The sequence below is a fragment of the Crocuta crocuta genome, unplaced genomic scaffold (genome assembly GCF_008692635.1).
Source record: "Crocuta crocuta isolate KB4526 unplaced genomic scaffold, BGI_CrCroc_1.0 scaffold64, whole genome shotgun sequence".
In the NCBI taxonomy this organism is placed as follows: Eukaryota; Metazoa; Chordata; class Mammalia; order Carnivora; family Hyaenidae; genus Crocuta; species Crocuta crocuta.
Window position 1 is genome coordinate 5,762,114 of NW_027530640.1, and position 24,081 is coordinate 5,786,194.

Here is a 24,081-nt window from a genome sequence, read left to right on the forward strand (position 1 = left end):
TACTTCCTGAGCCAACTCTAGACACCTAAGGATGAGGGCTGCAATGTGTCAATTAACGCTGACCCTCCGCCCCCATCCCCCACCCCCGCAAACAAGGATAAGGCCTCAAAGACTAAAAAGGGGACACATCCAGGAGGGACGCATGTGGGGTAGCGTCCAGCAACAAAACTTCCAGTGGCCCTGTCCAGACTGGGGTTTGCCTGGTAGATGAAGTACCACAGTCATGGGATCAATCAAAGATACGGTTAGTAACAATAATAAAAATACAGTCACTGACAGAGCACTTACTAGGTACTGGGCACCATTCTGACTACTTAAAAACAACTTATTTATTCCTCACAAGAGCCACATGAAGGAGGTACCACGATCGCACCCACTTTACGGAGGAGGCTGAGAAAGCAGAGCAGCCAGCCGTGATGGCGGCCTGGCCTGCCACGTGCTAAGGTGGCTGCCGGAAACAGCCGCACATTGTAGAGTGATAAGTGCCGAGCTCTCTGCCTAGAACCTCTCTCACGCCTTACAAGGATCTTATGAGCAGGAGCCACATTATTCCCACTCCACAAGTGAGGGAACTGAGACCCAGACAGAATTAGTGACCTGTCCATGGTCACAGAGTGAACAAGTGGCTTGTCTGCTGGACTCCAAAACCTAGCGTTCAAAACTGTTACATTCTAGGGCCCGAAAGGACAGTTCTGAGGCCACATGGAAGCCAGGGCTGGTTCTCAGTGCTGACGCAGGGTGAAGGGAAGGGGGGTCTATGCCTGACACAGCCAGAACCTAGCAGAGTCCTCAACTTCTCTCTGAGCTTAGGTGCCTGCCTGCCTTGTATAATCACCGTCTGTGATTCCTGAAGGCTGGAAGAGGCTCCTGGCGGGTGGTAGCTGTCCTTGTCCCTGATGGGCAGGCCCCATGTTCCAGGCCTCTGTCCAGCCAGCCACATGCACAGTGCCATGTGCCACACTGCAGGGAGAACAGCTCCTTTTCTCCTATTCTTCAAGGGGACCTTCTGGTCACTTCTTGATGTTCTGCAAAGTTCACCCTCCTATCCCTGGATTTATTTATCCAACGACTGAAACAAAACAAAACCAAAAAAAAAAAAAAAAGATTTATTCTGCTTCTGAGATACTAGTTCTCATATTATACATCTCTTTTGATTTACATCTTTGCCCCCAGAGCCTGAAACCTGAGGTGTGGGCCTCAGCAAAGGCATGCACTCAAAAAACCCACCACCCCCACCACCAAATACACAGACAGCTTTTGTACCCTGCGGACCTCCCCTTCTCTCCAGCTCTCCCACAGCCCTGAGGCTCTTAGATGTGTGCTCTGTACCCTGGACTCTCCTCCAGGACGTCCAAGTTTTAACTTATTGCTTTAATTTGCACCTTTTCTCAAAAAAGGAGTATACACCATTTATTCCAAATAATAGTGGATCTGGGTTTGAAGGCTCCATCTGTAATGGAAGGAACTCTACCCTTCTTAGTCACTCTCCCCAACTCTGTAGTAAAGACCTAACTTGCCCTAGCAAAAAACTCAAATAACCCAATAAAAAATGAGCAAAGAACCTAAATGGACATTTTTCCAAACAAGATATATGAATGGCCAACAGATGCATGAGAAGGTACTCATCATCACTCATCATCAGGGAAATTCAAATCAAAGCCACAATGAGATGCCACCTCACACCTGTTAGAAAGATTATTATCATGGGGCACCTGGGTGGCTTAGTCGGTTAAGCGTCCGACTTTCGCTTAGGTCATGATCTCGTGGTTCGTGGGTTCGAGCCCCGCGTCGGGCTCTGTGCTGACTGCCAGCCCAGAGCCTGGAGCCTGTTTCAGAGTCTGTGACTCCCTCTCTCTCTGACCTTCCCCTGCTCATGCTGTCTCTCTCTCTCTCCTAAAAATAAATAAAACATTAAAAAAAAAAGAAAGATTATTATCAAAAAGGCAAGAAACAACAAGTGTTGGCGAGGATGTGGACAGAAGGGAACCCTCTTGCACTGTTTCTGGGAATGCAAACTGGTACAGCCGCTATGGAAGACAGTATGGAAAATCCTCAAAACATTAAAAATACAAATACCATATGATCCACTCATTCTGCTTCTGGAAATACATCCAAAGGAAATGAAAATGCTATGTTGATGAATATATATGAATCCTTATGTTCACAGCAGCATTATTTATAATATGTCACGATGGAAATATCCTAAGTCTCCACTGATGGATAAATAGATAATTTGTGGTGTGTTTGTATACACACACACACACACACACACACACACACACACACACAAGAATATTACTTGGCCATAAAAAGGAAATCCCACCATCTGTGACAACATGAATGTACCAAGAAGGTACATGAAGGTATTATGCTAAGTAAAATGTTAGAGAAAGACAATACTGTATGATCTTACTTATATGTGGAATCTTACCAAAACAAAACAAAACAAAAAAAACAAACACTCTTAATCATAGTAAGAGAGATCAGATTTGTAGTCACCATAGGTAAGGGGGTAGAGGGAGGGTGAAGTGGATGACAGTGATCAAAACAAACTTCCAGTTATAAAATAAGTAAGTACAGTGGATGTAATGTACAACATGATGACTGTAGTTAACACTGCTGTATGGAATCTCATTAAATTGTTAAGAGAGTAAATCCTAAGAGTTCCCATCACAATGGAAAAAACATTTTTTCTTTTTTTGTTGTACATAAATGAGATGATGGGTGTTAACCAAACTTAATATGGTAATCATTTCACAATATATATGTAAGTTAAATCATTATGCTGTACGCCTTAGACCTACCACAGTGCTATGTGTCAATTATATCGCAATAAAACTGGTGGGGGGAAACCTATTCAAAAATTCAAAAGCGGGGCGCCTGGGTGGCTTAGTCGGTTAAGTGTCCGACTTTCGCTTAGGTCATGATCTCGCGGTTCGTGGGTTCGAGCCCCGCGTCGGGCTCTGTGCTGACTGCCAGCTCAGAGCCTGGAGCCTGTTTCAGTCTGTGACTCCCTCTCTCTCTGACCCTCCCCTGCTCACGCTGTCTCTCTCTCTCTCTCTCTTTCTCCTAGAAATAAATAAAACATTTAAAAAAAAAAAATTCAAAAGCAACAGCAACAAAAAAACTTACCCAGAGAGATCTGGCCTTTGTCCTAGCTCTTGGGAGGTAACTTCTAAAACCATGAAATAAAGAATTTGGTTGGTCTTTGTAACCAGCTCTTGAGAAGGAGCCCCTAAATCCCTGGGACTTCCCAAGGCATAAGAGTGTAGGGGCCTTAATAATTTATGCTAATTAGGCAACTCAGGGTGGGGACCAGCAGCACCTTGAGGCCATAGTGGTATTGGCCAAGCCTCCAGGGAGGGGCTGGAGGAGGGGCCAATGATCCAATCAATCACACTTACAGAACAACACCGCCATTATATTCTGGACAGCAAAGTTCAGGTGAATCGCCCTGGTCGGCAGTAATCTGCACGCTGTCATACACTAAGGTGCTGGGGAGGTGGCACGTTTGGACCCGATGGGGAGAAAACAAAAGAAGCTTCGTTTGGAACCTTCCTAGAACTTACCCTCTGTGTCTGTTTGTTTGGCTGGGTGTTACTTGTATCCCTTTTTTGTAACACAGCTATCGCCTACTACGTGGTGCTTTCCTGAGCTCTGTGGGTCATTCTACCAAATTACAGAACCTGAAAAGGTAGAGGGAACTTTTGAATTTATAGCCAAACGGCAATAAGTGATGGTGGACTGGCAACCCTTGAAGTTTGCAGCTGGGGTCTGATGGGAAAGCAGCCTTGTGGAGGCTATGCCCTTAACTCGGGAAGCGTAACCCAACTCTGTGTAGTTGGTATCAGAAGTCACTGCATGGAGTGTGGCAAACCCACTGCAGTCCAGTGGAAGGATCCAAAATATGGTCGAAGGACTTTTCTCATACACTTGTTTGGGTCCTCTCCTTCACAGAGCGCCAGGCCCTGTGAAAAGACCCAAAGCTCAGGGGCAACTCAGCAGTATTCTTTTCTGTGGGACCTGAGGAAATCAGTAGGGAGAGGAAGGCCAGACAGCAGGGAAAGGCAGTGGATGGGAGGACAAGGCAAGCCTCGGGAGGAAGGAGCAGTGGCGCACCAGGGCGCAGGAGTCCTGCTCCCCCTGAGTGAACAGTGGGGGTGCTCGGACCTCATCAGGGCCACGGTGATTAGACTAAGGCAGCAGGAGACGTTGTAGGGTATTGACAAAGACAACCAACTTGTAACCCAGGAACACTCGTTCTGTTTCCTGATAAGCTGAGGATGTATTTAAGTTCCATTTACAAAGTGGTCATTCCTGGAAACTCGAGACAAGACCTGTTTTGTGAAGGGGTTCCTAAGTGCTAAAGACCTGGACCGGATGTGATCCAGACTAAGCCCCACCCAGTGTCACTCATCTTTTGCCAAAGTCCTAAACCCGGTGGAATGGCATGCCTGAGTGCCGAGACAGGAGAGAGCCTTTGCCCATTACTTTCCTTGTACCCAGAGAAAGAACCCCAGATCAGCTTTTCCACAAGAGGAGAGTTTCCAAGATGCCACCCATACTTGGAAGAAGCCAGGTTGAAATACTATTCAAGTCTAACTTTCTTGATATTACTCTATCTTTCCCCAGGAGGACTGCACTAAAACAAATTCGGACACCTGTGGCCTCTTCCTTCTGTGCAAACAAAAAGCCAGCAGCAACCCCAAGCTGATAAGATTAATCTAAAGAGCAAATTATGGTGTAATTTCCTATGCTGATACTTTGTAGTTAATTTTAAAAAAAGGTTTCATTTTCCTATTGGTATGATTTCACAGGAACATTTTACCTGTTTCTGTGAGGTATTTTTTCTCCTGGAAGAGAGGTGCTGATTGGCCCCAAACGAATGACAACCTGGGGTAACGAAAATTTCCAATTTCCCTCATTTTCCCTCAGTTTCAGCAATTTTAAATCTATATATAGAGATATCTTCGTCAGAATTGCATTGTTACTCTCTCTTAGTAAACGAATTTGTCTCAGATTGTCACTGCAAATAGAGATCTATTAATGGATCTCACCTCCCAACTGATTCCAACTCTGGTCTGCTTACTAGCATTTACCAGCACCTTCGTCCACGGCCAGAACTTCAATATCAGGTTGAGAGAGATCATCAAAACGTTGAACATCCTCACAGCGAGAAACGTGAGTAAGCTATCTGGCACCATCTCTCCAGATGTTCTGGTGATGCCGTGGGTATTTCTGAGACTATGAGAAGAACATCATGACTTCCAGAGAAGTCGGTGTTTGGTGACAGACAGGGAGTTGTGCGGAGATTTCTCTGCAGGAGCTTTGTGGTCCTGAGGGATGGTAGCAAGTTTACTTGGATGGAGGGAGGGTGAGCTGCCCAGTAAGGATCACTCTGTACTGTCGGAAGTGACTCTGTCTCTTGCTCTCTCTCGTTCCTGTTGGGGCCAGGACTCGTGTATGGAGCTGACCGTCATGGACGTCTTGGCTGCCCCAAAGGTAAGAGATATCACAGGGTCTGCTTTGGCAGATGAGTGACTTGGGAAAGGAAGGCTGCGCGTTTCTGGTTTGAACAAGAAACTTCTCTTACACAGAAAGTGAACGGCCCAAATTTCCTCTAAGTTGTTAAGATGTTTTTAAAGAATGAGAATTCTGTTCTTTACTCTCAAGCATGTTTTGGTGTTTCTGGTTTTACTTGATTTACAAGATATGTAATAGGAAGCTTGGATTTTTGTCATCCTAAGTCAGATCCTGGTCAAGGACAAGTTCTTTCTTTTCCTCTTACACTGAAGCCTAGTACCTGGAATATAGGGGGCACTCAGTAAAGGCTTGTTGAAGGAGAGAGTTTTTCCGGCCCATGCATTTCTGAAAAACCAAATACCCTCACAAAAAGAGATATGGAGATTACAGGTTGAGGGAGCTTTCATTTTGTCTAAGAGACTTCCTATGGCAACAGAGGAGGTTATCGCCAGAGCCCCTCCTTTTCCACAGTCTGGTCACCGAGCAGCCCACCAGGTCCGGGGGTGGCTGTCCGGAGCCCCTCAGCTGCTCCGTCCTCTGCCAAGGCCCTTCGGGCCCAGTCCAGAACCGCCCGGCCGCACGGGGTCCCACACATCGCTGGCGATGGCTGCCTGGGCATTTCGCCTTTCCGCCTCTTGTGCCGTCTCACCCCCGCCCCTCATCTTTAGTGGGAGGAGACAGATTTGACAGCTGATAGTGCATTTTCTCTGACAAACATATGACTACAGCCATGTCAATAGCTTTGTGCACATCAGTTCCTGTTTTCATGGAAACACAAGACTGAGAATGAAAAACCCGAAGCTTCAAGTTACCAGTGGTCTCCTAACCGCCTGCTTTCCACGCGGACCAGAGGGGATCAGTTGGCCAGGAGGGCGGCCGTGCAGGTGGGGCATAGCTGCACCCCAGCACCCGGGGCAGAGGAAAGACCTGTCCTTCTTCGTGAGGAATACTGGTCTTCAGACTTTGTCTGGACTATCTCATTTCATTAAACATTAGTCCAAGAGTCTGATACATAAAAATATACAATACTATAATATAATTATATAATATTGGTGCATAATGTATTATTATGTAATCATATATGCATAATATATTCTGTAATCATATGTACATAATATATTATACATATATTATGTAATTTTTCCTTTAGAATCTCATCCCATTTCAGACTCTCCATCAGGAAGGAGGCTGGAAGGACTTAGCGAGTTTACACGTACACAGAATTCTATAATACATAAATATCCTCTATCAACATTATATCTATAGAAAGAGCCCAGAGTCCACTGGGCTCTGCTCTGGGTTCTCCAGATGGCAGCGTGCTGCTGAGGGTTCCCTCAAAGTCAAGGGCTGGGCCCCAAAGTGCTGAGGGTCTGCAAGTGACACAGCCTGTCACTTTAGCCACAGTTTTGCCATTAACTAGCTGTGTGGCCTGTGGCCAGTCTCCCTGTCTCTTTGTGCCTCAGTTTCCACACTGGAAGATATGAAAGTGATTTTGACAGTTGGCTGGAATCCAATTCTTGAGTTAGTGGAACATGTTACTAGAAAATGATGTAACTCTTGGTTAAAGGCAAAAACTGGTTATAAAGGAGCAGTAATTCTAAGGATGGGCCAGGGGCTGGAAATGATCCAACCCTCTTTGACCTCATGCCCATGGGCATGCCCACTCCAGGCCATCTCTAGAAGACCATGCCCGTCCTCACCCCAGCTGGGGCGCAGGCCAGGACACGCCACTATCCTGCTGTTCTTGGCCTTCCTCTCCACCAGCTACCACATGCTCCCCTCACCGCACTGGGGCGCATCTACTAAAACAAGGCCCTGCTGTCCGCCTTCACTCCTACCTGCCTTCTTCAAACTGCTTCTACCCCTCTGGCATTAACAATCTTCACCGTTCCGTTCTTTTCTTTTCCTCAAAAATGCAGCACTGCTTGCTTCTTCATTAAGACATTACAGAATAAGGAAAGGCTGTTATTTTCTTTGTGTTGCCAAAGAAGGACATCTTTCCCAAATCCCGTGTATTAGTTTTCTTTCTTTGGGGGATGTTCAAGAATTCTATTATCTCCAAGGTGGGTGGGATCCTGCTGCCAGCAGTGGATGGAGAGAGAGTGCTGCTATAAATCCTGGACTTCACAGGCAATGCCTACCCAGGTAGCTATGAAATCAAGCTGGTCTGAGATAGATCAAAATGGAGGACAAGCCAAGCTGGCTGGTCTATGATGGATTTCTTAGGTGGACCATTAGCTGGAGGTACTTCCTACTTTCCAAAGAGAACTCAGGTCCACGATTCCTCAGAGAACTCTATGCCAACCCTCAAACCCAGCCCCTCTATTTTTTTTTTTTTTTTAAGTAAAAGACTTTTCACACGTAGCACTTGGACAGAAGTGGAGATGATGAGTACACATTACACTATAACACAAAGGAGACTAGATTTTTATAGCCCTGAATGAAGGGGGCCAAGGACCACGTGAGAAATCTGTGTCTCTGCCACAGGAGAAAGTCTGGAACGTGCTCTACCATTTGCTGATACTCCCAGTGAGTATCCATGAGGGTCGGACTTCTTTCCAGCACAGGCCTAGGCCCCTGTCGAGGCTCCTTTCCTTGAGCAGCCCTAAATTGCAAGCCCACCAGGCTGTCCACGTCCGGCCCCTGCACTCAGCGGGACACGCACAGGCAGCAAAAGCTAGACAAGCAGGGAGAGCATCCTATAGCTGCGATACCGGTGCAACTGCAACCTTTAGAATTAGTGCTCTTAAAGTTTTTCCATGAGATTCAAACTCTTCTCAATTCCTATTTTGTCCTAGTGACCTTTAGAAAGTCCTTTGAAGAATGTGTGTAGAGGGAGTTATATATAAGGCCATATACTCAAAACTGAGGGGGTTAATTTTTTTTAAGTTTTTTTTAAAATTTTTTTAATGTTTATTTTTGGAGATAGAGGGAGAGAGCACAATAGGGGAGGGGCAGAGAGAGGGAGGGAGACACAGAATCTGAAGCAGGCTCCAGGCTCTGGGCTGTCAACAGAGAGGCTGATGCGGGGCTCCAACTCATAGGCCTGAACCAAAGTCAGATGCTTAACTGACTGTCACCCAGGCACCCCGAGAGAGCTTAATTTCTAGGCTCCAAGCCAAAGTTTCAGACAAGTTTTCACCCCGTTTTGATGAAAGAATAAGCAAAGGGGCTATTGTCTTCTTGGTCTTCCTGAACCTCACTGGTCTCTCCAGCAGCACAGCCGGGGTCTGCCTTTCCCGTGCCTTCACCACGTCTGCTCACCCACTAAGCCTCCAAAGACATGGAGGTGTAGGGGATGTTTCTGGACTCTCAGAGCCCAGAGACACTGGTACTGCTCTTAAATTTCCACCTAGAATCAGAGACCAGGAGGGCTCCTGTCTGGTTCATTAAGTACGTGTCCTTCCAAAGGCCTTGCCTACAGGCCATGAAGGCCCACGGGGCAAAGGGGAAGCTTCTGTAGCCTGGGATTCTAGTGCCTCAGACCGGGTCTGGGTCTTCTCAGAAAAACCCTAAATTATGAAATACACTTCTAGAATTTAGCCTAAAGAAATAAGAGATGAACATAAATATTTACACAAATGACTCACTGCCACTTTATTTTATGGAAGCAAAAGGCCGCAATGACAGGGTATTAGCCAATTATGGCACAAAGATGCCAGGGGCTCCATGCAGTTAGTTCTCAACCCCATGGACTTGCACACTACTGAATGACTTCAGGTTTATACCATCTAGTGTGTAAAAAGGCTACAAAACAGTATCAATATTTGGTCCCCATTTTTCAAAAAAATATTTTTAAAGGGGCACCTGGGCACCTCAATCGGTTAAGCCTCCAGTTCTTGATTTAGGCTTGGGTCATGATCTCATGGTTTGTGGGATCGAGCCCCACATCAGACTCTGCACGCAGAGCCTCCTTGGGATTCTGTCTCTCCCTTTCTCTGCCCTTTCCCTGCTTGCATTCTCTTTCTCTCCCTTCCTCTCTCCCTCCCCCTCTCTCAAATAAATAAACTTCAAAAAGAATTTAGGGGCACTTAGGTGATTCAGTTGGCTAAGAGTCCAGCTTCAGCTCAGGTCATAATCTCATGGTTTGCAGGTTCAAATCCTACATCAGGCTCTCTGCTGTCAGCTCAGAGCCCACTTTGGATCCTCTGTCTCCCTCTCTCTGCCCCTCCCCTGCTTGCATGTGTGCACACTCACTCTCTCTCTCTCCCTCAAAAACGAACATTAAAAAATTTTTTTAATACAAAAATTTTTTAAACGGTAAGATATTTATCAAATCATCAACAGTGACCTCTCTCTGGCTGGTAGGATAATGAGCGAATTTAATTTTGCTGAGTATATATTACCCTTATCGTAGACACATATTACCTTAATAATCAGAAAAAAATATGCAGAACTTATTAAAAAACTGCCCAGACAGAACTTGTCATATAAATCCCCTGGAGATTTTGTCAATGGACCTTGTGATCCAGTGGGTCTACAGGGCGGGCTTGAGATTCTGCATTTCTAACAAGCTCCGAGGCAACGCCCATGCCGCTGTTTCATGGGCCACACTTTGCGTGGCAAGGGCCCAACAGAGCATGTCCTCGCAGAGGCTAGAGATAGCTTTATCTGAGCTGGATCAGGCCCAAGCTAAGACCGCTCTCCACGCTCTGCGCTTTTGTTCTTCAAAGCAAAGTGGGAGGACGCACGGGGCCTGATTCAGACTGACTCACAATCTCTTTCCCAGGTTCCCAAAATGAACTGTTTTCCCACCTGGACATTCCCTCTTCTAAGGCCCCAACATCCCTAGGAGGAGCCATATAACCAGACAAACGTTAGGGCTGCCAGCATCCCACTGAGGTTCTCACACTGCACATCCCAGGCCAAAGGCCTCTTACAGAAGCTGTGTCCACAGCCCAGCTCAATGGCACCCTCTCCCAGAAGTTTCCGCTGATCTCACACCTACCCCAACCCTGGCACACCCCTCTAGCTGTATGGACAAATGGCTGCTGTCCTCACATGGACCCCAAGCTTTGCACACACTGCCATCTCCTGTGGGGAGAGTCAAGTGGAGAGTGCTACCCAAAGCACCAGGCCACGGGACAGGCACTCATTTATTCAACAAGCATGTAGGATCTCCGGGGAAGGAAGCCTGGACTTTAAAACCTTAGAGCAATGAGACAGAGCAGAATCTGACTACAGGCTCACATAGACACCTACAGACCAGCACACATGGGAGAGAGAAAGAGATGTGGGCTGTAGACAGATGACCCTGCATTCAAATCCCTCCTCTGTCATCTACTTAGCTGGGTGACTTTACTCAGGGACCTTCTCGGCAAAAGCATCTGAGGGAAAAGAGAAGGTTGCTGCATTTGTAGGTAAGTGGGAGAGGATGTTTGCTGTGACTGGCAGACTTCAGTCACATGGTAGGAATTCTTGAGTACCTGATAACTCACTTTCTCCACTTGTCCTCCTGGAAAGAAGCAAACACAAGGAAAACTCGATCCCCCATGGTCAAAACAGAGCTAGCACATGGCTAACTGTGGCATTTATCCTTCTAGAACACAAGTGATCAGGAAATCTTCTGCAGAGCCACAACTGTGCTCCGGCAGACCTATACACACCCCAACTGCTCGACCAGATTCCTCAGAGGACTCGACAAGAACCTCTGGAGCATGGCAAACAGGGTGAGCTGCAGGGGGCCCAACAGCTTAGCTCCTGATGGATGGCAGTCTCACTTCTAAATGTTCCTCCCTCACAGTTGTAGTAACCTTGATTAATCAACCCATTGATTCACTCAGCAAGTATTTCTGGAGGCTCTGTGAGTGCAAGGGGCTGTTCTAGGCACTCGGGATGTACAGTGCCTGCTCTCACAGAACGTTCTAGTGGGCGAGTCAAAAAAGCAAACTAACATGTAATACTATGTCCAGTAGTGATATGTGCTATGAAGAAAAACGTAGGCATAAAGAATAGAAGGGTCACGAGAAAGAGGGCTGATTTAACAGCTGATGACATCATCTGAATATTTAAATTAAGTGAGGGAGCAGGCCACATGACTAACCGGGGATAGAACATTCCAGGCAGAGGAAATAGTTGTGCAAAGCTCCTGAGATAGAAATGAGGTTCGCATGTTCAAAGATCAGCAGGAAAGCCAGTGTGGCTGGATCACACTGAGCAAGTGGGATTTCAATAGATCACACATGGCCTTTGGGTTCTACCCCACGTATGGCAGGACGTACTCACAGGGTTTTGAGCAGAGACTCCAGTGTAATTTATGTGATTTAAATGATCACTCTGACTGCTGTGTGGTAAATAAACTGAACAGGACTAAGCACAGAAGCAGGAGGCCTACCAGGAGGCCATCCCACTAATCCAGGTTGGAGGGAACAGTGGTTTCGACTGGGTGAGAGTCATACAGATTGTGAGCTTTGGAATACAGCTAAAAACAGAGCAAGGAGACCCATCGTGAGGGATGAAGGAATGACTAAAAGCTGGCCTCTTAGTTCCTGGCCTGAGCCCTTTGGCAGATAGCTGCTGTTGTTTACAGATTTTGAAGACTGAGTGCAGCAGGGCTGGGGGCTGAATGCAAGATCAGGAATTCAATTTCTAAATACTAAGTGTGAGGCACCACCTGGATAACTAAGCGGAGATGCTGAGACTGTTGGACTGAGCCCAGAAGCACTCTCACATATAGACATCAGGAGGAAGAGGTTCCACAGAAGGGGCTGAGAAGAGGCCAGTGATTTAAGAGTGAAATCAAAGACTGCGTGCTGTCCCAGACAGCAAGCGAATAAACTCTTTTAATGAGAAGGGAGGGATCAAGTGTGTTAAATGTACCAGAAGGCCAAGTCAGACGAAGAGGAGAATGGCCAGTGGATCTGGCCTGATGGAGGGCTGTGGGGATGCTGATATCAATGGAGATTCAGCAGTGAAAGCCTGACGAGAGCGGGCTCCATGGAGAATGGTGGTGGGCAGGAGTGGAAAGCAAGGGGCACTGAGGACAGAAAACTCTTTTGAGGTGTTTTGCTATTAGACTGCAGAGAAGTGGAACAAGAGCTGAAAGGCAGGCATGGATTCAGGCAAATTCTTTTGAGGTGGGGCATATATGCAGCATGTTAATACACCAGGGGGCATGATGGGGAGGGGGGGAGAGAACTGATGGTGTGCAAAAGAGGAAGAGTCAAGAGTAGGCGTCAACTAGGGCCAAATGGAGGAACTGGGGACATTCATCCCCTTACTGGGTCTGTCCCCTGAGTTTTAAGCTAAGGTAAAGGAATAGGGAGCTGACACTACACTCATTCTCTCTCTTGGTCCTCTGAATTATCTCATGAAATAGGCACAATTGTCCCCATTTTAATAAGGGAAAACACTGAAGCTTTTATAAATGAAGTAGTTCGTCCTAAGCAACGTAATTAATACATTGGTAGAGTGGAGCTGAGATCCAAACTGGAGCGGCGGCCTGGGGAGCGGACCGGGGTCCTCTCCACCAGCGGTGCTGCCCAGCTGGAGGGGGGCTGTTTGCGGGCAGGAGAGAGAACGGAGTGGCTCTCTGTCTCAGCAGGCCAGGTGGCCGTGCACAGGCCCAGGAAGGCAGGTCTGAGGCTCGACCTCACGTTACGCCCCGAAGCAGCGCGGAGCTGGGACACACACCTCCGCAGGGCCTGCGGCACCCCTCAGAGGCAGACAGTGAGTGACAGTACAGCAACCCTGCTAGTTTATCAGCATGCGCAGAAGCCCGTGCTGGCCTAGTGGCAGAGAGAGACTCCCCGTCAAACAAGACTGAGGGGCGGGGAGGTCCTGGTTAGAAACGATTGTTCGAGTGGCCAGGCCACAGCAGGCTGTCTCAGCAGACAGGCAGGAAAGAGAGACTCAATTACTTAGCTAATGAAGTTACAAGCTAATGAAATGTTTCTTTTGCAGACCTGTGCTGTGAATGAAGTCAAGAAGTGTACACTGAAAGACCTGTTGGAAAGGCTAAAAGCGATCGTGCAAAAGATATACTCAAAGCACTGAGGCCGAATATTGTAATTTATGAGTTTTTTAACTGCTTTATTTTAAAAATATTTATATATTTATAATTCATAAAATAAAGTATATGTAGAACCCGACAGCATGGTGTCACTTTAATGGCATCGGCTATATTTACTTGACAACTTTTGGGGAAACCAATTCACCAAGAGTCTAAAATTGGTGTGGGCATCAAAGTGGAAACACCATTTGTTTCCCTCTCCAGATGGGGATGTAATGCACCAAAGCATTAAAGAATTCAAGGCCCCAGAAGATGTAAAGGACAAGTAAGAGAGCTTGCCGAGTGGGTCCCTGAGTCTTACTAACTAGCAACTAATTCTGAATTGAAAAAGTGTTAACTGGATGTTTAGAACGTTTGTCTCCTACCTGCACATGGCTGGCCCTCTGAGTCTATGCTGGAACTCTAGCACAACACACGGATCTGCAGCAGGACGATATATAAAGTCCTGACAATATAAACCCCTTTGATAATGTAAGGCTTTCAAATCTTAGGTCCAACCAAGAGACAAAAAACAGCCGAGTTAATTGTAATTTTACAGCAAGCTGTGAATGCTATCAACCTGACAATGTAAAAGGAACAGCTGAAAATGGTTGAGAGGTAAAAGCAGAAGGAAAGAGAGATGAGGCACTAGCAACCCCAGCTCACTGGTGGAAGGGATGAGTTGAACAGCACTGAGAAGGATGGAACAAAAACAAGAGATTTAAGTATTCAAAACCGCAAAGGTAACATAAGATTTAAAAATTATTTACTATCAAAAATGTAGGGGGGCGCCTGGGTGGCTCAGTCGGTTAAGTATCCGACTTTGGCTCAAGTCATGATCTCACAGTTTGTGGGTTCAAGCCCCGTGTCAGGTTCTGTGCTGACAGCTCGGGGCCTGGGACCTGCTTCAGATTTGTGTCTCCCTCTCTCTGCCTCTCCCCTGCTCACTTGCTCCCTCTCTCTCAAAAATAAATACATTTTTCTAAAAATTATAAACAACTGGAAGAGGCAGTGTAAATGCGGTAAACCCTTACTTTTCAATACGGAAATCAACACAGAATATCTAACGTTGGAAAATTAAAAAATAGTTGGCAAGAGTGGTCATTAGCTGATGACTGGTGTGGCTGGAGGTGGGGACAGGGGAGGTGACTATGCTACTCTGCCCTTATGCATGTTTGTAAGTTTTTGTACTAAAAAGTGGGAAAAGCCCACAGTGAGTGAAAATCTTTGGAATTATGCTAGTAGCCACAATAAAAACTAAAAACCAATAAAGGAAGGTGGTTTGCTGGCAATGGGGCTTGGAATAAAGGTCAGTGAACGCAAGACACAAGACTGCTGGCTTTCCGTGTTAAGGCCATGATCATGTGCATAAATGATACAATGTTTTTATGGTTTTATTTTATTTTTTGATCTTCCCAAACTTATTCATTCATTAAATTTGAGAGAGAGAGAGAGACAGAGAGCGAGCGCACACACACGTAAGGGGCAGGGAGAGAAACAAAGACCGAGAATCCCAAGCAGGCTCCGCATTGTCAGCAGGGAGGGGGTTTAAACTCACAGCCAAAGTCGGATGCTTAACCGACTGAGGCACTCAGGCACCCCAATAAAATGTTTTTTAAAAATTAAAGAACTAAAATTAAAAGACAAAGACAAATGCTGGCAAAGACATGGAAGAGTTGGAACCCTCATTATTACCAGCGTGAGTGGGACGTGGTTCAGCCACTTTGGAAAACAGTGTGACGGTTTCTCAAAAGTACATGCAGTTCCTATATGCCCCAGCAATTTTCATCCTAGCTGTCTATCTACCCGAGAGAAGTGAAAACTTAGGTCCACACAAAAACCTCTACATCCATGTTCATAACAGCATTATTCATAACAGCAAGAAAACACAAATAACCCAAATGTCAGTTAACTGAGGAGAGAATAGCCAAAGTGTGGTATACCTCTGCAACAAAATACTACTTGGCATTACACAGAAATGAAGCACTGATACATGCTACAGTATGAAAGAACCTTGCAAACACTAGGCTGAGTCAAAGAAGCCAGACACAAAAAGCAACGTAAGTTATAATTCCATTTATATGAAACATCCAGAAGAGGCAAATCCACAGAGGGGTGCCTGGGTAGCTCAGTCAAGTAAGAGGCAAATCGACAGAGGCAAAAAGCAGAAGACTGGTTTCCAGGCACTGGGGGGATGGAAGAAGAGAGAGTGAGTGTTAACAGACACAGGCTTCTCTTACAGGAGATGAAAATGTTCTCAGAGAGTGCTGACAGTTGCAAAACTGTGAAAATATTAAAAACCACTCAAGTGGTATACTTTAAAAAAATGAATTTTATAGTATATGAGTATACTTCTAGCATATGAGTATATCTTAATACAGCAGTTACTTTTTAAAAAATTAAAAGGGAAAGGGTGCCTGGGTGGCTCAGTCAATTGAACATGACTCCTGTTTTCAGCTCAGGTCATGATCTCAGTCTGCGAGTTCAAGCCCTGCATCAGGCTCTGCACTGACAGCATGGAGCCTGCTTGGGATTTTCTCTTACCCTCTCTCTCTCTCTCTCTCTCTCTCTGCCCCTCCGTACTCAGGTGCTCTCTCTCCCTAAATAGATAAACATCAAAAAATTTTTTTTAATTTTTTAATTAAAAGGAAAGACAAACAAAAGCAGTGGCAAGGTGTTGAAACTTGCCTTTTGAAGACATGCTGTCTGCAAGAATATGGATCTAAGTAGCAGTGAATGAGCGCTCTCGTGTCACCCTGGCTTGCACGTATGTGACAAAAATTAATACTAGTACTAAAATTATACCCAAACATGCAACATCTTTTTAACCCTTTCAAAATAAGGGAACAAATCAAAAGCTTGAAGTCTCACCCTGACCACAGCCAGTTTCACCCTGCCCACATAAAATACCAGCATGCCAAGGGCAACAAGTAACTAAGAGAGTCATGGAGCCTTCTAAGGCCACGCTGAAAACTAGTTTCCTTTCTTCTTTGATTGAGACTCATTTGCATTCAATGGCTAATGTGAGCTGTAGTCTGCCACAGGATATGAGTTGTGGGTTGTATTTGTGTATGAGGCCAGGACGGTGAAAGGAAAGGTTGTTGGGAAGAAAGACTTAGACGGGGCCAAATGAAGGACAGGCAGGCTCCACTCAGGTCTGTCAGAAGCGGAGTTTTGATGGTTAAGAGGTAACTAACATTTTTATTTACGGGTGGTTCTGGGCTCTGGATGGAAATACCCAATACTCAGCCTGTGAGTTTACCAGGAGAGCAAGAGAACATGAACTGAGGAGGACACACATAAAAAGAATGAGTGAAGAAATGAGGATGAAGTGAAAGGTGAGATGGCTGTCATTTAAACACACTCATTTAGAAACTTTGCCACAGCCCAGGCTTCAGAGGACGTGCCTCTCTATGTGGACTGTGCAACTCTGACAACAAAGTCTGCACCTCTCCCTCCCTGCCAGCACCCACCTCCGCTTGTTGCCTATGTATATATTATATATCTCTAGCTGGCATTAGTAGGTAAGAAATACTTAGTGAATAAATGAATGAAAGAAAAGAAACATCCTTGAACCAACCACGGTTAGAAATGAACTAGGAGCTCTCTTGTTCCTTATTGGCTTGTCCATGCCAGTAAGCCTGCCCTGACTTTCTCCCCCTCCTCCGCAGGTCGTGGGGGAGGGGGCTCTCAGGGTGCCCAAATCATCCGAGACCTTGAACGAGAACGGGGAATTTCAGTGCACAGCGGGGTGCGTGGCTTTCTCATGGAGTAGAGCTGGCCTATCAGCACGTGAGGTTAGCCTCTCTGTTCCTACCAGCTTCCACTGAAAGCAAGGGCTATGTCTGGTCCTGGAGCTGATTTCTTGGTTCAATTTTTAAGCTCAAGTGGAGAACTAAAATCTAGTTAGCTGTCAGGCCCAGCATTTCCCAAACTGGGTTTGCCCTGAGCACTCAGCGCTCCACAGTGCAGCTCTTCTGATCCATCCTTCCTGCCAACTTCGTCTTAGGTGCACCTGTCTGTTCCTCATTTCCTCTTAGCCAGTGTTAAGCCAAACACAATCATTTACTTATTTCGTGTGTGTGCTGGCTGCTCGCCTGGGTACCTGCCAGGCGATGTGAATAAAGAGACCCAGGGAGCCAGCAGAGAAGACGGAGGGCTCGGCTCCTGCGGCTCAGGACCAGGTCGGCCTTCAGGGCCCGGGCATGCGTCCCATCTGCTCTCCCAGCTCCCGTTTATCTAATCCTTCACAATCTTTCCAGAAGTTGTGTCTCTAAGACACAAATGATTTGAGTGACCCACTTAAAATCCCCGTGTGGCTTCCCATTCCTTACAGACAACTCCTTCACAATAGAGTCCTGCCTGACCTATCGCTTTCCTTTTCAGGCTCTTCTGTCCCTGTGCCTTTTGCCTTCTGATCAAACACCCTACCAGCACACGTGGCATCCAGATCCGTGTGTCACTCCTGCTGCCCCGGATGCCTTTCCCTATGTGTTACAACATCTCCAACAGCACTTTCTCGGGGAAGACGGCTTTTCTGACTGTTTGGTACCAGGTACCATCCTGGTTGCCAGGGAAGAACACAGGGCCTGGCACCTAGCCAGTCATGCTCCGTAACTACAGCACTCAACGTGCCGCACGCTCCTTCTCATTTCCATGGTCACCTGTCCCTCCGGAGGGAGGCTGTGAGCATCACAAAGACCTGCTCAGTACAGCGTAGGCACACAGTAAATACAGAAGACACCAGTGACGCAGTGGCACAATTCATGATGGAGTAGAAATCAAGGCCACCATAGTATTTCTGTAATGACTCTGGTACTTTTAGGTTGGGTTGGGCAATATCCTCTCACTGAGATTCGTATCAACTCCGAGAAGTATTTTATTCAGTTGTAAAGTCCCAGTTCAATTCCTTTGTACCACTGGAGAAATAAAGCCTTTGATTAAAAACTAAAATTTCCCCAGCCCTCTGAAAAGGGGAGGGGGAGGGGAGCAGGTGTGGAAGAACGTGTGATCTGTCATATTCTTTAGTCAGACCCATAAACGTGTTTGGGTAAGACAAAGTGATGTTCTGATAACATTGATAAAAGTACATTGAAGATTGGGTCACAGGAAGCCCAAGATAAATGCTGAGAGGAAACAGGTTCTTTTTGAAGTAGCCTCTTCATAATCATTTTCCCACACATTTGTTCAACTTCCGAAGGAGGACTGAAGACCTGATTTGCTTTGCAAATGAAAGAGCCTAAGAATGAGACACTCAGCTCCTGTTGTAACCAATATGCTTAGAGGCTCCTCCAGCTTGCTGTAGGTTTGGGCTGTGGCTTCCGAACTCTGTGAACTGTTCCCGCAGGCACAGGGTAACTATGGTCCCCTAGGCTGGTCGTTGGCTCAATTTTTTTTTGTTTTGTTTTTGTACTTGGCTTTGAAAAGAGATTTCTCAAGGGTCTTCAGGAGGGTAATGTCCTCAGCAGCATCCTGACAATATATGCAGTAAAAGGGTTTGTGAGGGCACACTGTAGTGGTATTGCTTGGTCAGAGTGGTATTGCTTGGCTCGGAAACTCAACTGGGGAGGTTGGGCAGAGGATGCGAAGGCGGCACTATTTATTACTTTGCTTAGGTCAACATGGGCCTTTAATCTTATTCTCACGTTTGAACTAAGTTAGCAGCTAGGAAAAGGAAGAGAGCAAGCCTCAAAGGGCCAGAGGACTCTCCTTTCCTATGCAAAAGCACATCAAGTCCTCTGAGACTGGCTGACAAATCCAAACTTCTCAGGCCTGCTGCCTGTGAATTTCTCAAGGCAGCTTTGCACGGTGCCCGGTAATCAATAACTGTTTGTTAAAAGAACACACAATTAACAATAATCCAAGCAATGTTTTGTTTTGCACATATATAAAGCTCATTAAAAGATATTGAAAGAAATCATGATACCTTACCACTAAGAAATGTCTTTTACCTTTTAGTGAGATACATTTTTCATACTTGCTTTTTTAAGTTTCTATTCTCAAATATCTAGTGAGAAGGGTAACAAAATTTAGATAAAACTATTTTTGGTGAAAATAAATTTTATCAATTAGAAGAAACATTTTAAAACCTCTCCCCCAGGTTTCTGTTTCATGAGGATTTCTGTTTAAAGGCTCACAACATTACAAGTTTTCGGTATGTAAGGGGGCACCTGGGTCTTGGAGTGTGATGCATTTCCATCATTGTCTAAAAATTCCTTTGGTGGGGCGCCTGGGTGGCTCAGTAGGTTAAGCATCAGACTTTGGTTCAGGTCATGATCTCACAGTTCGTGGGTTCGAGCCCCACACTGAGGTCTGTGCTGACAGCTCAGAGCCTGGAGCCTGCTTCAGATTCTCTGCCCCTCTCTCTTTCTGCTCTTCCCTGATTGTGTTCTTTCTCTCTCTCAAAAAAAATAAACATTTGGGTAACCTGGGTGGCTCAGTCGAGTGTCAGCACAGAGCCTGATGCGGGGCTTGAACTCACCAACAGTGAGATCAGATATGAACCAAAGTCGGACACCCAACCGACTGAGCCACCCAGGCACCTCTATTTTTAAGTAAATAAATAAACATTAAAAAAAAATTTTTTTTAACCATTTTGGGTGTGAGGGGGGCTTGTGTGGCTCAGTCAGTTTAGCCTCCGAGTAGTGATTTCAGCTCACATAACAATCTCACAACAGCGCCCCTCATTGGGCTCTGATGACAGCATAGAGCCTGCTTGGGATTCTCTCTCTCTCTGCCCCTACCCTACTCACACAAATCTTTTGCTGTCTCTAAATAAATAAACAAACAGTAAAAAAATATTTGGGTGTGAAATGACACAGGCCTCTGTAAACTGTATAAAATTGAGAAGCCAAGCACAAAGACCCACAAAGGTAGTTGAGGAAAAAAGCAGACCACAACTATGAGTATTAGGTCAAGAGTTTTATTTCTAACTTAACCATGCTGCATGTATACATACAATATCAATATATACAACTTCAACAAATACAATTTATACATAAAATACAATTAAAGTGTGGCTTTTGAAATTAATGCAACAAACTCACTGGAAGATTTTGCAATTTTGGCGAGTATACGGTATTGTAGTAGTGCTACTGAAGTTATTAAATGGTTTAAAATTAATCAAACTACAGTGTAAGTTCAAAGGCACTAGGAAGATCTATATTTTCTTCTAGCATTTAAAAACAAAAAATAACTAAAAAGGAAACAAATGTATACATTAAGAAATCGGGCAGGCACTGGCATGCTTAAATGTAAACTCTACCCATTCCTTAATTCACAGCCTTGTAGGAAAGAGAGGGACTTCCCTTTATGTAAGAGTTAAGGGGGAAGATATTTTTAAAAGACTAAAAATGACAACAACCCAAAAACCATAATCATAAATTTAAAAACATGTTACAGATCAAGTAGAACCACTCCCCTCCCCCAAAGTAATCTTAAATTTCTTGCTGCGAAAAAAGGTCCCCTTTTCCAAGATGATATACCTTGTCAAATAGATTCTCCTTTCCAGAAAAACACACAGATGCAGGCCACCCCCCATATCTTCATTAATCTTATATTTTATAAGAATCTAAACAAAAATGGGGGGATATTATTATATTTTAATATCCTAATAATGAGTATATATAATTAAGGTTTTAAAACAGGGTTTATTAAAGAACATATTGCAATTAACATTCTATCAAGGCTCCTTTTAATAAATAAATATTACTTTTTTAAATTAAAGAAAAAATACCCCTTCAATAACCTATTTATATGTGACGCTCATAAAATTGGCTATTTGTTTCAAATAATGAGGAAGTATCTTCATCTATATCCTTTCACGAAATTAACACTGAAGTTACAAAATATTTCATTTTATGGACAAAGACACAGTACATGTGAAGAAACCACAGAATTGCTATGATCAGAGCTAAATGAATAGCTCTAAAGTCAGTATCCTATGTTTTCATATGGATATTCAAGCCTGACTTGAATATCTTATTTTGGTATTTCATAGAGTAATTATATAAGGTACATCTGGTATAATCAGTTCTGATGTTAATGTTTAAAAAAAAACAAACTGCTAACATGGCCTGTTTTGTAAATTCCTCAATGTTTTGACTTTTTACAGATTTTTGATATTGCAGCAGAAGTGGAATAGAAAAATAAATCTAACACACTGGCTTCCATTTTCTATGTTTTAAAGCTTAATGCAAAAGTTGTTCCTTCCCCACACCAAAGGGAATATAGTGAACGATACTGTAATAGCCTGTCACAGAGTCTTACGATGACAGATGGGAGCTATGCTTGCTGTGAGCACAGCATAACCAAGCGGCGGAATCACTATGCTGCACACGTGAAACTAAGGTAACACTGTGCGTCAATGCTACTCAAATAAAAACAATAAAAAATTAACTGGATGGTTAAAGGCTAGAAACGTGGACTTTTAGAAAGAAGTATGCATCTTTTTGATCCTACTGGTAAAATTAAGATTTCTCTGGAGTATTTACTAACCATGAAATGTGCATCTACAACTGCCAAGACATTCTGCGCACACAGAGCTTTTACAAGACATACATTCACCTCTAGTCTTCACAGTACCTGGACGATGCCCCACAGAGCGTAAAGTCATAACCTCCTAACTATCTTACACGTTACAAACAAAATGCTGCCAGTTAAATGCAGTTCTTATTACCTATAAAATAGTCACCATACACAGGACATTTGGTACACCACCTTTGGAATGAACTTTAAATTTAGGGATGCATTTTTACTACCACCTCACAATCATGCCACCTATACACTCACCCCAATCTATAGGCAGCTTTTTAACTACAAACCAATATTTAACCAAACTTACTAAAGTACTGTTGACTTAATAAATACTAATTTATGAAGTCTCAAACTTGCAACCAATGGACTTTAGGGCTGGTCATATAATTTTAAAACTCATAAAAGATGTGTTAAGTGGCTTAGGAGTAGCATAACTTACAAAAAAATTAAAAGTTTGTAAGCAGTCACCATGAGAACAATTCTATTATAACTTATTTTACTATAAAAGTAAAAACTTTTTATTTTTAGAGGAACATGGTTTAAGTGGGATTTGTGAATAAAAGAAATTCAGGGAGGAATATTGCCTTTTTATAAAATATGAATAAAACCAAAACAAATGTTTTAAAGTCAAAGAATTAAAAGATATACATATATCTTGCTTTGATTGCATTTTGTGGAAAATGGAGAGCTTTCTCATTTGGGAGATACAGAGCAATTCCTACCACAATTTAGACCTGAGATGCAGAAAAGCATCCATTACTTATATTTCAAAGTGAATTTTAGAAAATACACATATATGGGCAAAGATGAATGATCAGTATTTAGCTTCTTAATTTTCGGCAACTGTGACTCTTTTATATCTACGTACAAACTCAATGCTTCAAGAGAACATGAAAGTAGAACAAAAAAAGTGTATTTCAATTGAAGTCAGAGTGGCATAAAAAGGTCAAGAGAGGTCCAGAAGAAACGTATTTCCAACGTTTGCGTTTTAAACATGTATACTTCTCAAGTGTGACTGATGAATTATAAAATTTTCCAAAGATCAAAAACGTAAGTTGTCTCATACTTAAAATGCAGTGAATTTTAGTATAAAAATTAGCAGATTTTTAATTAGGCTAGGTGGGTGTTAGGATCAAATAATTTCTTAGATATGCAGCCCATACATTCACATAGGACAGCACAACGTAGGACGAGATACGCTACTTTCTGTGTGCAAAACAGGACGTATATATTTTTTTCTATCTTGCCTATCCAGTCACCTAATTATACAGTAGTTAAATCACGAACAGATTTATGTATACATTTAAACTGCAACTCTCTAGAGTATGAGCTGCTCCCTCGAGTTCCCTGCACAGTATAAACTAGAGTGTAATATGAGAATCTGAACAATTACCAGTTGTACAATTTTAATATGACATTAATATATATATTGACTAAGACTTATGAGGCAAGTTATTAGTTCCAGTCTTACTCCATAATTTACAGTTTCCATTATTTGAAATTACACAACAGTCTTCAGTGTTTTAATTAAAGATTTTGTCCAGGCATGAGAATATCACTAATTTTTATTGTGACTTTAAGTCTGTAATGTTTACTGAAGTAAAGAATCAATTACAGTTTCAGGTTTTGCAGAACGCTTTCTGTTTGGAGAAGAGAAAAAGAAAAAATGAATGTTTTCCTAAAAGACTGAATGCAAACACTTTACATTATATAGCATTATACATTATATAGCAGGTAATACAGAGTGGTCTAGAAACAAGCCAAGGTTTGACATGTTTGACATGTTAAGAGATCAATTAATGCCCACCATTTTAGGCCAGAGGAAGATCACCTGAAGTAGGTACAAGAGCCTGGCACTCCACCCTACCAATCAGAATGTAAGGAATTGAGTCGATGAAAACTTCTGAAATAGGACTAGATAGGCCAGGGCCAAGTGGGCTGTATGTTTGCCAGACCTGAGCCCCTTGATTACCTGTTCTGGGGCATGCTGAAGGTACAGGTTCATTCAGTGAAAAAAAGAGACACAAATCATA

At 44.0% G+C, this 24,081-nt stretch overlaps 2 protein-coding genes across 4 annotated transcripts in view; one reads left to right on the top strand and one right to left on the bottom strand.

Moving 5' to 3' along the window:
- The first annotated feature begins 5,031 nt into the window (after positions 1 to 5,031).
- On the top strand, positions 5,032 to 13,518 carry IL4 (interleukin 4). The gene is made up of 4 exons (XM_077768919.1): positions 5,032 to 5,181; positions 5,455 to 5,502; positions 11,067 to 11,192; positions 13,426 to 13,518. Exons 1-4 carry the CDS (start codon positions 5,047 to 5,049, stop codon positions 13,516 to 13,518), a joined length of 402 nt encoding a protein of 133 aa, XP_077625045.1. The 5' UTR covers positions 5,032 to 5,046.
- A 10,077-nt stretch (positions 13,519 to 23,595) lies between these two features.
- KIF3A (kinesin family member 3A) overlaps positions 23,596 to 24,081 on the bottom strand; it is a 43,107-nt gene continuing 42,621 nt past the window's right edge. For all 3 annotated transcript variants that reach the window (XM_077768606.1, XM_077768604.1, XM_077768605.1), the window contains one exon: positions 23,596 to 23,688. In XM_077768606.1, the coding sequence (XP_077624732.1) occupies positions 23,640 to 23,688 (49 nt within the window). In that variant the 3' untranslated portion in view covers positions 23,596 to 23,639. The remainder of the gene's footprint in view (positions 23,689 to 24,081) is intronic.

Coding starts and splice junctions, on each gene's coding strand:
- IL4 (XM_077768919.1), top strand. CDS start 5,047: ATGGATCTCACCTCCCAACTGATTCCAACTCTGGTCTGCTTACTAGCA. Junction 5,503..11,066: donor ACGTCTTGGCTGCCCCAAAG/GTAAGAGATATC, acceptor TTATCCTTCTAG/AACACAAGTGATCAGGAAAT. Junction 11,193..13,425: donor TCTGGAGCATGGCAAACAGG/GTGAGCTGCAGG, acceptor TTTCTTTTGCAG/ACCTGTGCTGTGAATGAAGT.